The sequence below is a fragment of the Lingula anatina genome, chromosome 1 (genome assembly GCF_051362555.1).
Source record: "Lingula anatina isolate TDL-2025a chromosome 1, LinAna3.0, whole genome shotgun sequence".
In the NCBI taxonomy this organism is placed as follows: domain Eukaryota; kingdom Metazoa; phylum Brachiopoda; class Lingulata; order Lingulida; family Lingulidae; genus Lingula; species Lingula anatina.
The window spans coordinates 21773123-21787675 of NC_141767.1; the positions used below are offsets into that span (position 1 = coordinate 21773123).

Below are 14553 nucleotides of genomic sequence, written 5' to 3' on the forward strand. Positions count from 1 at the left end.
TCACTCCAGATACAATGAGCATCATGTAAGACCCAGATTATGTGCAAAATTGAAAAACCATTGTTAATCTAGATGAATCTTAATTTTGATTTCGATAACAATATAACTCTACAGTTATTCACATGCTATGTGCAGCAAGTCAATCAATAGTGCACAGCATGTACTGTCGCCAGGGTATAGGTGAGTTCCCACACCTTAGAGACCTGCTGCTGAGTTAAATACTGCACTTAATTCAACTGACACCAACTATTGTCATCCTCAGGATCACTTCATAGGTCATCATACATGTGAACAGAGGTAAGTACTATACATTTTTGATAACTTGGTTCATTTTCTTTATCTTTCTTTGTAGTTGTAGATTATCATTGACTTCTCCATTATAACTAGCATTTAAATACATTGAAAAAAAACTATAGTTCTGTGTAAGGCAAATTTTCTCTCTCTCTCTTTAGCAGTACAATCAGCTCTGTTGCAGTATATGAATAAAAATTTATATGACATTAAGGTATGTATGTCTTCTATGATATATGTAACGGCACTCCACCCCTTTTCCTCCTATAATTATATCCATATTTCAAACAGTAATAACATACTCCTTGTCATCCATTGATAGATCTTTCCAAGGTTGATGTAGAGTCATGTGTTTCCTGTCTTTTATATTGGATATATATATGTACAACACTAAGCCCTGAGGTGATCAATACACTAGGGCGTGGAGTTATTTCAGGTTAAAAGCCCTATAGACTGCTTGTTTTGAAAATCCTCATTACGTGGCTGGGGGCTTGAAAGTGGCTGCACTCAACTGGACTTGGGTATTGTTAGTGGTTATTTTCTTTGTGTGCAGCCAGTCTTCTACTGGCCCAGCCCTTCTCCACTGAACAACAGCTACTGTTGGTCTTCAGGTAGACATTTTGAAATACAGGCTTGCAGAGAGGGAGTCGTCTGGGTAATTAATACTCTATTTGGACTAAATATTCAATTAAGAAGTTAAAAATTAGTTGCGGACTTAATTTAATTTGAACTAGACTTGGAATGTACTTTGAACAATTATTTAGATCGTTTCTTCAACTGTGTAGAAGTGCACAATGCTGGTTAAGATGCTATCGATGTGAAACAGAAAAGTCAACTTTCTGCAGTGGATTTGTGAAAATAATCTTTACTTTAAAAGCCAGAGTTTTGAACATGAATTTAAAGTTGTAACAAAGTTTTATTCCATATTAGGAAGGGACATGGAAGTGCTCAAGGAGTTGATTTATGAATTTACAGGTTTCAGTTTTATTTTCATGTTGTTTGGTTCTTATCTTTTAAAGAGTACAAAATTTAATCTCTGTGTTTTCTTAAATCCATAGTATACTTTAATTTATTTTCAGTTTAACTTACAGGGAAAATAACATAAGGAGAATTAGACAATTTTTCAGGTAGGTTTACTTCACCTATAGATGTGATGTATATTTACATAAGAAGTGTTGTTAGAGAGTTGGTTAATCAACCTTTGGATAACCTGAAATTGATTTTCATTGTTCTTATACCCTTCTCTATGTGCTATGAAATATTAATTAGTATGTGTTTACTTTGTTTCTCTTCAAATTTTCCTCACTCCCTACATGTAAAAAATACTCAATACCAATCAAGGTCCCACATATATCCAAAGCTTAAGATCATCTTTTATATAGATCTACCTGCTTTTAACTTTTGGCTACAGGTTAAGAAGGTGTTATATTACACTGTCTGCACATGAATATATAATTGTTGGTCACAGTGATGAACTAAATTGAATTTTTTCAGTAGTCTTTGATTGGTATGCTGTTGCTTAAGTAAGTGGAAAATCTATATGATCACCTGTGCAGAAACATACAGAGGTATATGTAAGTGCTTGCTGCATGGTTGCAAAAGAATGTACTATCAAAATGTCATTTGACAGATGTCTTTCAAACTTAGTGTGGATTAAGCCTTGGCCTGCAGGGTTTCATCTAGGATTACCCTCCTGTTTTGGATCTTAAATTTCCTGTCATAGTTAAAGTTTGGACAGTCTCTTAAAGACAGCATCTAGTTTTTTTATCTTGATTAGTCTAAACAGACCAAGGAGTTTGGAAACATGTTGTTAATCTGACATTATTGCTCCCATGACATATCATATGCCACAACTAATCAATCCAATAGATTGTAATTATGCCTATGTTGTAGTGATTATGACAATGGTCAATATTGTCTGCCATTTCTCTGGCACATTTATTTTTAGTTAAAAATTGCGTTGAACATAAGACTGGCAAAAGTAACAGGCAACAGGAGTATTTTCCCCATAGAAATTTTTTAGATACCTGAGGAATCTATTATGTCAGTGTTAGGTACTGATGTCTTGGGCACTTGGATGTCATTAATGTAGGTCTGTATGTATGATATTACCAAGGCTTAAATTGATAGCATTAAAAAAAACCTCCAATCTCTTTCATTTGTCATGTAGCAACGATTCATATAAACTGGACAGCTGTTCTGTATGTAATACTTGTTTGGATTAATCTTTTCATGGGTTTCTTTAAAAGTCAAGTTACTGTTTAATATTTAAATCCAGTATTATACAGCATGAATTGCTTTTGTGGAAATGTTGTATGCCATATTCAAAGAGGCACAGTACAGTCTCACCTGAACTTAATCTTTCTATAATGACCTGCCTCACAGATGCATTGAATTAAAGTAGTAGTCCAAAGAAATATAGTTGTCCACATTTAAAGACACATGGACCAAAATGCTCCATAAAATGGATTTTGGTAAACTGAGTTAGGTGCTTTTTCTATGATATCCATCAATTTCACTTTTTTGTTGTTCAATCCTTTGTGGGCCCTACATATATCACAGTGTATTTTCTAGATCAATAAATTTATTTAGGGTTAAATACAAATAAATTCTGTCTAATGCCATTATGAATCTGTGACTAAAATTTCCATCTTTTACAACTTAATAAGTTTTATTTACTAAAAATTTTTTTTAAAAATGTTTTAAACTTTGTATATCTAAGTTCTCCTTTTGCTAATCAAACATTATAAAACATGCTTTCTTTTCATGAAAAAAGTCCCCTTTGCTGGTTGTAAAGGCAACTTGCTGTGAGCTGTGGTCTAGGGTTGTTTAAAAATACATTTTTATGCAAGGTTCTGGTTTAAAGTGATTTCCTATGTTGATTTGAAAAGGAAAGAAATATGCTCATTATATTACCTGTGGGTCTTTGTTCATCACTACAACATTTGTGGTCTCCATTTACCCCCCGAGTGATGTTGAAATGGCCAGTGTTTCATATTAGTTAGTGTTTTCAAGAAATTTTGCCATTTGGCCACTTTCTTTGGAAAAATATCTCCATGCCTTTGTTTTTCAGAATCCCCATTTGGATATATTTAAGAAAAAGGAAAAGATGGCCACTGAAGGTTGCATGTCATGCATGAAGTATTGCATGTTCTTGTTTAATTTTATATTTCTGGTAAGTTCTAGAATGTCTTTGTACTATTGTTCATTGTATATTTCTCCAGGCACTGCCTTAAGATACATTAACCATCATTGCATGCATGCTATGTTTAACATTACCTGTTTAAATGTATTTGAACCAAGTCTTTTTATTTCTTAAGAGTGGGGTTTGGAAAATGTAATTTTTGCCATGCAAGCTGAACTTTTCCACTGGTGCATTAATTTTTGATAAGTAAACTGTGAGCTCCATTAAATATTATTTTTGGTATGATAATGCTTGCAAGCTGAAGCCCACTGCAGTCAAATGAAATAGATCTCCTAAAAATATACATGTTAATCACATTTACAAAAGATGATAGTGATAATAATTATTATTATTATAAAAAGTTTTGGTCCACTAGCAGGTTTTGTATATAATAGAACAAATAAATAATATATTCCTCCTTTTTCACAAACACTGAATAAATTCAGATGGTACTTTAGATTACTTAATTCTTCAGATTGCTGGTCTGGGATTGAGCGGTCTTGGAATATGGTTGATAGTTGACCCAACATTGGTCACTTCTTTTATCCCCAATGAAGATTTTCTCCAGTATGCTGGCTATCTTCTTATTGGTCTTGGAGGCTTCATAGCTATAGTGGCCTTCTTTGGCTGCTGGGGAGCAGTGGCCCTGAGCAAGTGCATGCTGGTGATGGTGAGTTTTTTTTCTAATATGTGTTCTCTTAGTGTTTTCTCACACCTCTCTCTCTCACACACACACACACGCACACACACACACACACACATGCACAATTTTGATGCAATGGATTTTATCATTAATTTTGATATGTTATTATACCATTACCCTTAAGTCCTGACATTTGGTTTTTTCCAGTACTTCTTGTTCTGCCTTTTGATATTTGCTGGTTTAATAGGGGGGGCAGTGATGTCAGTTCTCTTCCAAGATGATGTAAGTATAGGACATTAAGCACCAGAATATCTATAATTTTTTTCTTGGGGGGGTGGGGGGGGGGGGGGGCAGAGGTGCAATATAAGTGTGAGCATTTTGAGGAACTAAATGTTGGAAATATACCCTTTGTGCCCTTTTTCTGCCTCCCCCTTTCCCCCCACTAGATTGACAGTGCAAATATTTAGAGTACAGTGTATTTTCTTTTATGTTTTTCAACACTATAGATTGTTATGGTTGTTATGTTAACAGTATTCAAGTCATTCAGTGCTGCATGATTTTTTTTATCTGTGTTAGAACATGGTTGCTGTTTATTACACTTTTTGAATCATGTAAGGACTTTTCATAGTTTTATAAGTGAAATCAATAAATTATAAATTACCATGTGACAGATCCTGCATTGCATATTGGTATTCTTTTGTATTTAATTGGTTTCTGACATTTGTAGATCAAAGCAAAGCTGAAGAAAGAAATGAATGCAACTCTGTACACCAGCTATGGTGTGAGCAAGACCACTACTGATATATGGGATGCATTGCAGGAAGAGGTATGAAGTGTGTTAGATGTGCCTCCATCGGGTGTTGTGTTATTAGGTGTGCCAGTGATATTGTAGTATTGTGTCAGATGTGACATAGTGTTATTTCAGGCCAGTGCAAACTTTCTGTTATACAAGTGTGAAAGAGTGTTAAACTTGGGATCTTGTTAGCAAACAAAGGGTTCAGGAGTAAATAAGGCATGACATTATTAAGGAGAAGTTTTACAACAGTTTTAAGAAAAAAATATCAGCCAATAATCAATGAATAAACTCAAACAAAAAAAAGAGATTGGGATATCTGTTATATGTATCTCTAGGCTAAAAAATTTTTTCATGTAAGTTTTATTAATTTAATAACATTATTGTTGTATTAAAGACTAAATGTATGTTTTTGATTTAGGTTGGCTGCTGTGGTTTGTCTGGGGATGAAGCTTGGCTGGACTACCAGAAAACTGCATGGTTTGCCAGGCAGAATGGAACCAAAGGTAAGTCTGACAGGATCATCAAGATAAATCAGTAGTTCACAAATGTTTTTGTCTGCATGTACAGCATTAATAGTTCAGGTGTAACTTGATTAAATTCATTTCAGATTCCATCAAATAAAGTTTAACTTGCAATCTGCTCTCAGAACAAATGCAAGGACATTTTTCATCACTGTTAAACACTATTAAAGGTACATACGAACCGAGCATCGGTGGAGCGTGGATTCCCAGTAACACATGTAAACCACCTCTACTAGATTCTTATATGACTCAAATAAATTCGACATGCCAAGGAATAAACTGAATAGATCACTCAATCAGCCATAAAAGACCTTTAGACTGCTCCTTTCTTTAAATTTTTGGTTGTAAATTTAACCTACTTTCGTGACCTACTTTCCTGCCCCATTGACATACAGCTTAGAATGCCAGCAGAAAAATCCCTTCCAACATCATTTTCGGGTAAAATTAAACAATGCCTTTTGGTAATTCTCTTAGTTATACTACTTGAAACTATATGCTGGCATTTGGTTGGTTTTTGTGACAAAAAATTGACTTTGTATGCATCTTTAAACATACAAAAAATCAGCATACATGAATTTGCTTCTCCATTCTTTTTGTTTCATATTTATTTTTATGATTTCAGTGGCTGTACCTGATAGCTGCTGTGTAGAGGGCAGTGATGGACAGATCTTAAACTTGGCTGAGTGCCAGAAAGTGGAAGCAACTAAGACTGACCAGTATATTCACAAAAAGGTATATATATTGGTTAAATATGTTGACCACTTGAATCATCAATGTAGACAGATTCAATACTAATTTATGGTGGTGTTTTTTTTAATTGAATAAGTAATGAGTTTCTTAGTGATTTTTTTATTGATAGATGGGAGTTTAATCGACAATTGTACCTTTTACCAATAAATAATATCAAAGTCAGGCTATTTTTTAAGTTCTACTGTTTTATGTTTGAACCACAAGTTGAGCCATCTTTCATATTGTCTGAGGCATGATATATCTCTCTTATACAACAATACATTTTAAATCCAGGGTTGCTTCGAAGAGGGTGTTCACAAGTTTGAGGCACAAATCTCACAGCAACGGTGGCCATTATTTGGTTTAGCTATTGGAACTGTGACAATTTTGGTAAGATGATTTTTTCATTAATATTTGACTCTTTGTAAAATTGTCTTGTGTACTATTCATTGTGTTGAGGTTACGGGGGATGGGGGCACTGTTGAAATTTTTCAAGACTGGTTTATCATTCAAGTTGGTTAAGAATAATAGACATTCATTTAGAAAGTATGGCACATTTTAAACAAATTTCATTTTTTACTTTTTTACAGATATTGGGTATGGTCCTTTCCCTTTGCCTGGCATGTCGCAGTGGAGGGAAGGAAGAGAAATATGCCATGTAAATTCAAAATTCCCTTCAAGACTGATTACTTTGTACAAAGCAAACAAAGTTAAATATGGACTTTTTCTCATCATGTTGCATGTACACTTCTCTGTTTCGCACTATTGTGAGAGACTGACAACTGAATAGCCTGGCTGTTTCATAAGAGTGTCATCTAAATGAAGCACCCACTTTTAACATGGTCAGTTAAACAGATAAATTTTTGATTGGTCCAAACTGTTGGGAGCAAACTTGTGAAAGAGTGAAATCCCCTGTAGATTACATGTTTGGACTAGTCAGCATATGGTACCAAACGGAGACCTGTACCACACGACATGAAAAGGGCCATTAATTTGTCGATATTTTGATTGTCAACCTAGTTGGAAAACCATTGTTCTTCCATTTTAAAGGTAGCTGCAAAAAAAAAAAAGCCATCATTGAGTTGGAATTTTTTAAAGTAAGGATAATGTAAGAAACATTTTGAGCTGTATTTGGATTAGTATTTTTTATGTTTATGTATTAAAATAAATTCTATGCTCTTGCAGCAATAAGTTTCACAGTATTTTTTGGAACTTGCCAGCATTAACTAATTGTACTTATGTTAATGGATGTATTTTACGCATACATATGGGCTTAAGAGGTTTTATATTTGGTTTTACATGCCATTGATGTATTGTACTTCTATCACTTATCTTCAAGAATTGAACAGATTTAAGTTTTCTATTTCCCGTAATCAAGGTAGTGTTAGAAATAGCCTATTGATTGAAGATATTCAGTATTGGATCCATTTTAAAAGAGTCTGTATATGGTAATTATTTAGCAAAAAAAAAAAAAATAAATAAAATAAAATAAAATATATATATATATATATATATATATATAATCATGGTCCTCAAGAATATTGGTACTTAAAAGACCATTAGTAATTTACTTTATTGCATGTACAACACAAACTCATTTTTCCTCATTTGGGTCAGGCCAAGAAAATAGGTACATGCAGACCTGAAATTTTCACCTCAATAAAAAAAGTAATTTTTTGGCAGGGATATTTTAAAATTTCATTTTCTTAAAACAATGTAATATATCCTTTAGATATAAACACTGGATATCCTAAAAATGAAAGAAAATTTAAGGCAACAAGAACCCAATGTTTAGTCCCACATTGAATATACTATAAGTATATGTGCTTCCTCTCAAGGCCAAGTCAGTATTCCAGAAGATTTTAACAGATATTATAATTATAAAGAACAGTATTATGTTGGAAATATATTTCCATTTTATCATCATGAAATTATTCATTTGTTATGCTTAGATAATCAGCTTTTTTGCTTTATTGACAAAAAATTCCCTTTCCCTCTTCAAGTGTACCAGTTATTTGGATGTATTATAATTATCACTGTTAGAAATTTTCTGACAATAGAATCAGAGGTGACTTAAATGGAGTGAATTATTTGATTAGAATATAGATATCTCAGTATTGTATAGAAAATAAAATCTACACAGCTATTTGATTGAATTTTTGTATGATTCTCAATTAATGTAACTGCTTCCTAGCAGTTAACAAGTTTAAACCAGTTCAAATTTTAGATAATTTTGTAACTGCTTCATCTGACTGCTTTCTTTCTTCTTAGTGCTGCTTTAGCATTTTGTAAGATGAATACATTGTCACTGATCACTATCCCTCCATATATTTAACTTTTAAAACTGATTATACCAAATTTATATATGTATATGTCTACTCAGTACTTTTTTTTTTTAGTTTTAAAGTGTTTAAATGTATTTCATGTATGAGAGAAAAGTATGTCTGTGTTGATGCCAACTTTCTATTTTCTGCCAGGATTTTATCTTATCAGGGCCAACATTCAAAATATTTAGATCAGACATGCTAAAGGTATATTTGATCAACTTATCTCGGTAACTGTGCCATTCTCCATGCTGCCTCCCACTGAAAATAGAACCAAAGTTTCATTCTCAGATAATTCAATGGAAGCTACTAAACTGCAGAAAATCAAGTGTTTTAATGGATTATTAACTCAGTGAATGCTTTCATAATAAGCAGAATATTTTTTATGTGGATTAAGTGAACTTGATTGTAGTGCATTGTAGAGGAAGGGGTTAATACAACAGGTGTAAACTCTTGCCTGTCAGTAATAGGAAATACCAGTTTAGCATATAGCCTCTGGTGTAGTCTTGACTGAATACACACATAGAAAAGTTTTTGGGGATTTTATAGCTGTTGCTTGGAAAATATTTGATATTAGATTTTACCAACTAAGGTAAGTCCTGCTAACTGTTCATTATTACAAAATAATAATAATAATTATTATAATATTCTCTGAAAAAACATGCTTTTATGCTCTGCATGTTTACAAAACAAATTGAATTTCCCATAGAAGACAACATTTGACAACGTTTTTAAGGGAAATATTCAAGAGAATATTTTCATGAATCATAACATATTAAGAGGAACCTGTGGGTAGCCATTTGAATTTTACACATATGATATTGGTCAACTGCATGTTTGATGTTCAAATGCAACAAGTTTGGATAGTGACTTCCTTGTTGTTCTGAAATTGTGAAATATTGTATAAAAATTGTTTGATAAATTGATTTAGCCACATTATCAGCATCCTAATTGAGAGTGTTGCTATGAAGCCATGGGAACTGTGTTATCTTGCAGATTACAAGTGAGTTTTGAATATACAACACACACCAAAACATTGCACAAAGATCAAGATGGTGGATACCTGTGGTCTGAAGTGTGTTAAATACTTACTTTTTATATTTAATATCATCTTTTGGGTAAGTATTTTCCAATTTGATTTTACTTAAGGAAATAAACCCGGTTGAGATTTCTGGGATGTTTTAATTTGGTTTTTTTTAATCTGAGGGAATTTTCAGACAATATATATCACCAGTCTGAGCCTCATTCTAGCTAGATCTAGAGGTCTGGAGGTTGAATTTTTAAAAAGTTGTTTTTGTATGCAATGAATAATTTACTTATTTTTGTCCATTTTGTGTATCAACATTCAATTACTTGACTAGTGCAAAGCTAATATAATGTCACCACAAACACAATGTTTGTACAAGTTAGTGTCATTTATTATCTTCGCTCTTTTTTTTTTCCTTGTAACACTTTAATTTTATATTTTTTTTTCTTATTCTATGTCATTTTCAGTGAATACTCTTCTTTCCTCATCTGATAAATGAAGCTGGTTTAAAAAAATTTCATTGTTTTAATGTATCCATTTACTTTCAGCTTGCAGGTGCTGCAGTTCTTGGAGTTGGAATATGGATGCGTGTTGATGAAAATCAATTTGAGCCCCTGCTAGGCAGTAGTTTGTACCAGATAAGTGCCTATGTGTTGATAGGAGCAGGGGCATTGGTGTTTCTTGTGGGATTCTCTGGCTGCTGTGGGGCTGTCAGAGAAAGCAAATGCCTGCTTTGGACGGTAAGTACTATGTCCAACTCCTAACTTTATGATGCCATCTACAGAATATGATAAATTAATTAATATTTTCAGAAATTTTTTATTTGATATATATTAGATTTACTTGTTATAGTTGGCAAGTTCTTCCTCTAATGAGCAATTTTATTTATAATGTTCATTGTCAAATTTCCTTTTTTTCCAAGAGTATAATTATCATTTGTCATGTTTGCCATTAAAATGACTAACATTTATTCATTTACATGTCATTTTCATTAGCCAGAACACTATAATGCTTTGTATCTCATAAATAAGAAAATAATAGCTGAAGTTTTCTTTTGCAGTACTTTGGCTTGTTATTCTTGATCTTTGCAATTGAAGTTGCTGCTGCTATCCTGGCATTTGTTTTCTTTGATACGGTAGGAATTGTGTTTTTCAACCTGTCATTTGTCTTTCAAATCTTAACTTATACAAACTAAATGTGAGTGAGTTGGCATAAGGTATGGGTTGTGAAACTTTTAGCAACTACTGTACAGACATTTATTTATCATATGTGACACATTTCAAAGATATCCATTGCACTTGTAAACAGCCAATTTAGTAAAAAAAAAATCCTAAAAAAAAACAGCTAAACTGTTGCCATACCCTCAGCATAACCACATCTTGATTTTAAATATATTTTTTATGCCAGACAAAATCAATATTTTGGGAACGGCTGACCCTTACTTTGAGAATTATATTTTTCACACTAATTTTTTTCAAGTGGAATAAAATGCATTGAGTATTAGTTAAGAAAGTGGATTAAGTTCACAACTGAAATTTCACCTGGCACCCCTTGCTGTTAACACTTCTCATTAACCAACTTTAGAGTTTTGTCTGGCTTTATCTGTTTTCAGGTTAATGCAGAGATTGAAAAGCAAATCAATGTGACAATCAGTGAAAGATATGGAAATAACTCATTTGGGGTTTTGAATAAAGCAGTGGATGCTTTACAATCTGAGGTAATGATTGGTTTGTTTTTTATTTCTTCTTACTTCTTTACCTAAGTACAATTTGAATATTTTTATTTATTTTTTTCTAACAATTTAAATAGCTCCAGTGATATTATTCTATGTTTGTTATTAACTTAGATGTGAGGTTATTATATTATGAGATATGTTATGAATGCATTTTTTTTTTGCAAAGGATCAGAATTTGTTTGCCATGTCAGTGTAAACAATGTGCAAATATACATAATGATGTGCCAAACACAGTATTATATTTTTTGTTGTGACAATGTGTATTGTTTTCTCTCCCAGATGAAATGCTGCGGATCAGATAACTGGAGAGACTGGCAGCGGTGGAATGACTCTAGATTACCCTGGTCATGTTGTGAAACAGTCAATAAAGAATCATGCCCCAGTTCAAGTAATCTTAATATAAACTACAACAGCAACAAAGACCCAACTGGCATTAACACCAAGGTATAAAAATTTCTTTAGTATTTAAACTTTACAAATTAGTAAATTATGAGTCTTAATAAGAAAACTTTTACAACAAATAATTAAGATAAAATCAATAAATTTTGTCATCATTTCATTCCTTTTCCTCACTGCATAGAGGACAATAATTTGCAGTAAGTGAATATGCATAATAGTCTTGTATGTATTGCAGGCATGTAAACCCCGACTACTGGATTGGGCCAGAGAGAACTTGATTATATTGGGGGCTTTGGGAATGGGAACTGCCTTTATAGAGGTAATGAACAACTCTGTCAGCAAAAACACAAGTCTTTTTGGCCCGAAAAGAAAATATAATATTCCATACTGATTCCTGCTGTTAGCTTTTATAATTTTACACTGCTGCTCTTGTATCTGTTTTCATGTTGATATATCTGTTTCAAATTATCTCAGCATTTTCATATTTGCCTTTTGGGTGATACCGAAGCAACATTTTGAATTATTGGTATATACCTTGTGTTTATCTAATTTTACTTACTTTGAGCTTAAAATAACAGCATCTTTTAAAGAAGTTTTTTATCTTTTGCAGCTCCTGGGCATGATCTTTGCATGCTGCTTAATCAAAGCCATAGATGACCAGCCATAGAAAAGAAAAGAACAAGCCTCTTGCACCACAAAATGTAAATCATCTGGGACCAAGCATATTTTATTAAGCTTGAATACTTTCATAATTGCTCCAGATTCAGTTTTTTCCTGGTATTAGAAATCTTCAAAATGTAAGAAGTTGAATAGATTTGCATCACTGACGCTGCTAAATGTAATGCAAATGCTGAAAATGAAGAATGCTAGCCATGTAAGAATGGTTTCAAATATTATAGTTATTGACAGTTACTTTGCAGACCTTAGAAAAGCAATATTGAGAGAATTCCCAGATATAATGTATTCTACATGTATGCTAATTATAGATAATTTCTCACATCAAATTACTTACATACATGTAGTTACACACTGGAATTAATATCCATATTTCCAATTCATCAAGCCAGAAACATGATTCATAAGCTTCTTTTTTATATCTATATTGTAAATAAGTTTTATAAAGGGTAAAACTATTAGTATTCCTGGTAAATAAACCATGTAATTCTAGTTGAGAAGGCATCATAGCTATTCAGTGGGCAAACAAATGGAAAAACAAATATTTTGATACAATATTTCATAATGCTTTAAAGCAAAATCACTTCAAATTTTAATTCTGCACATACTGTTACTGCTGACTTTGGAAACACTGTTGGTCCTGAAAAGCGACAATTTGTGAAGAATGAAAAATTCATACACTCACACACACAAAAAAAATAAATTAAAAAAAAATTTAAAAAAAAAAAAACAGATTCAAGAAAACAATTGGGACAGGCTGGTTGATTATACTCGAGCTGTATTTAGGTCCTATTGATCAGTCCTTTGAGAGTATTAATTATTTGTTACTTTTCCTCATGTTTACAAAGACAGATAACAAAATATGCTTTTAGTCAAGTTTGATGCAGTATTACATACATTAAAAGAAAATTATCACTTCTACTTTCAAATACTGTAACTGTGACAGGGCATTTTATGGACGGGGGCGTCCCAATAGTCCAAAGGTTCATTGGTCCGAAGGTTTGATGGTCTGAAAAGTGGTAACATTTTCATCGATTTTTTTAATCAAGGGTTCATTGGTCCGAAGGTTCTATAGTGAACATTCGGATCATTGAACCTTCGGACTATTGAACCTTCGGACTATTGCTACGGCCCCTTATGGACAGCAACTAGCGTTTTTTCCTGTGAAAAGAATTTTATTTTGCTCACACGAACTACGTCAAGTAGGAGATGTGACAAAGATGTCCCCTGTCATCCCTCAGTCAGTCTTTTCTATGGCTCTAGCTGTTACACGTCTTCTTTCAAGAATATGAATGCAGCAAAGCAAGTTTTGATCAACATTTACTAGAAATATTATTAGAAACACTGATTCTCAACCTTCAACTTACGTAAATATGTGACTTGCCTAGTTCTTTGATTATTAATATTCAATTCTAATTGACCAAAACTAGTCATTTTCCTGGATCTACCAAAATGAATGCTGTATGTAAATGCTGTCATAATAAGCAGCCTATTTCTTATGTAAATGAAGTGAATTTGAATTTGTAGTGCATTATTGAGGAAGGGGTTAATACAACTGGTGTAACCTAGCTCTTGCCTGTAAGTAATATTAGGAAAAAGAACATGCTTTTATATTCTGAATGTTTACAAAACAAAATGAATTTCCCATAGAAAACAGCATTTGTCAGCATTTGAAATTCCAAAACACTTTATTGCTAGTTATAAATTTTCAGTGTTTAGGCTGTACATAACTTGTGTCTATGGCAATTTTATTTAAATTGGATCAATTCATGTAATTCAAAATAACACCTTAAATATGTATAATCTTTCATTTTAGATTAACTTTGTACTTTAAGGGGATAACAACACTGTTTGTTACAGTCAAAAATGGAATTAAATATCCTGAGGTAAATGATAATTTTCCCATACTTACCAATCAATTCTGGCATTCAATGGAAGTCCATATTTATTTTTTCTAAAATGTTTGGTTATTTGTAATAATTTCTTAAAATCTATGAAGATCTATGGAGGTCCACATTGTCTGATGGAAAGCACAGATTCCAGAATAATTGCGATAACTGTTGGTTGTTTTGGTTGTAAAATAAAATTTATTTTATTTCTACGAGTTGTTTACGTTGTATTTATTGTAAAATATGAATCTCATTTGAAAAGTTGTTATCTCTTTAATATCATGCAGAAGTTAAGGGAATACTCAAGAGAATATTTTCATGAATCATAACATATTAAGAG

General features: G+C 32.5%; 1 protein-coding gene across 1 annotated transcript; it reads left to right on the top strand.

Moving 5' to 3' along the window:
* The first annotated feature begins 603 nt into the window (after window positions 1-603).
* Window positions 604-14425, top strand: LOC106178481 (uncharacterized). The gene is made up of 17 exons (XM_087002015.1): window positions 604-946; window positions 1371-1418; window positions 3365-3466; window positions 3951-4145; window positions 4326-4400; window positions 4846-4944; window positions 5333-5417; window positions 6058-6167; window positions 6459-6554; window positions 6755-6824; window positions 9497-9606; window positions 10064-10255; window positions 10576-10650; window positions 11128-11232; window positions 11530-11694; window positions 11885-11968; window positions 12260-14425. The coding sequence occupies exons 3-17, from the start codon at window positions 3401-3403 to the stop codon at window positions 12314-12316; spliced, it is 1584 nt and encodes a 527-aa protein (XP_086858141.1). The 5' UTR covers window positions 604-946; window positions 1371-1418; window positions 3365-3400; the 3' UTR covers window positions 12317-14425.
* The last annotated feature ends 128 nt before the right edge of the window (window positions 14426-14553 follow it).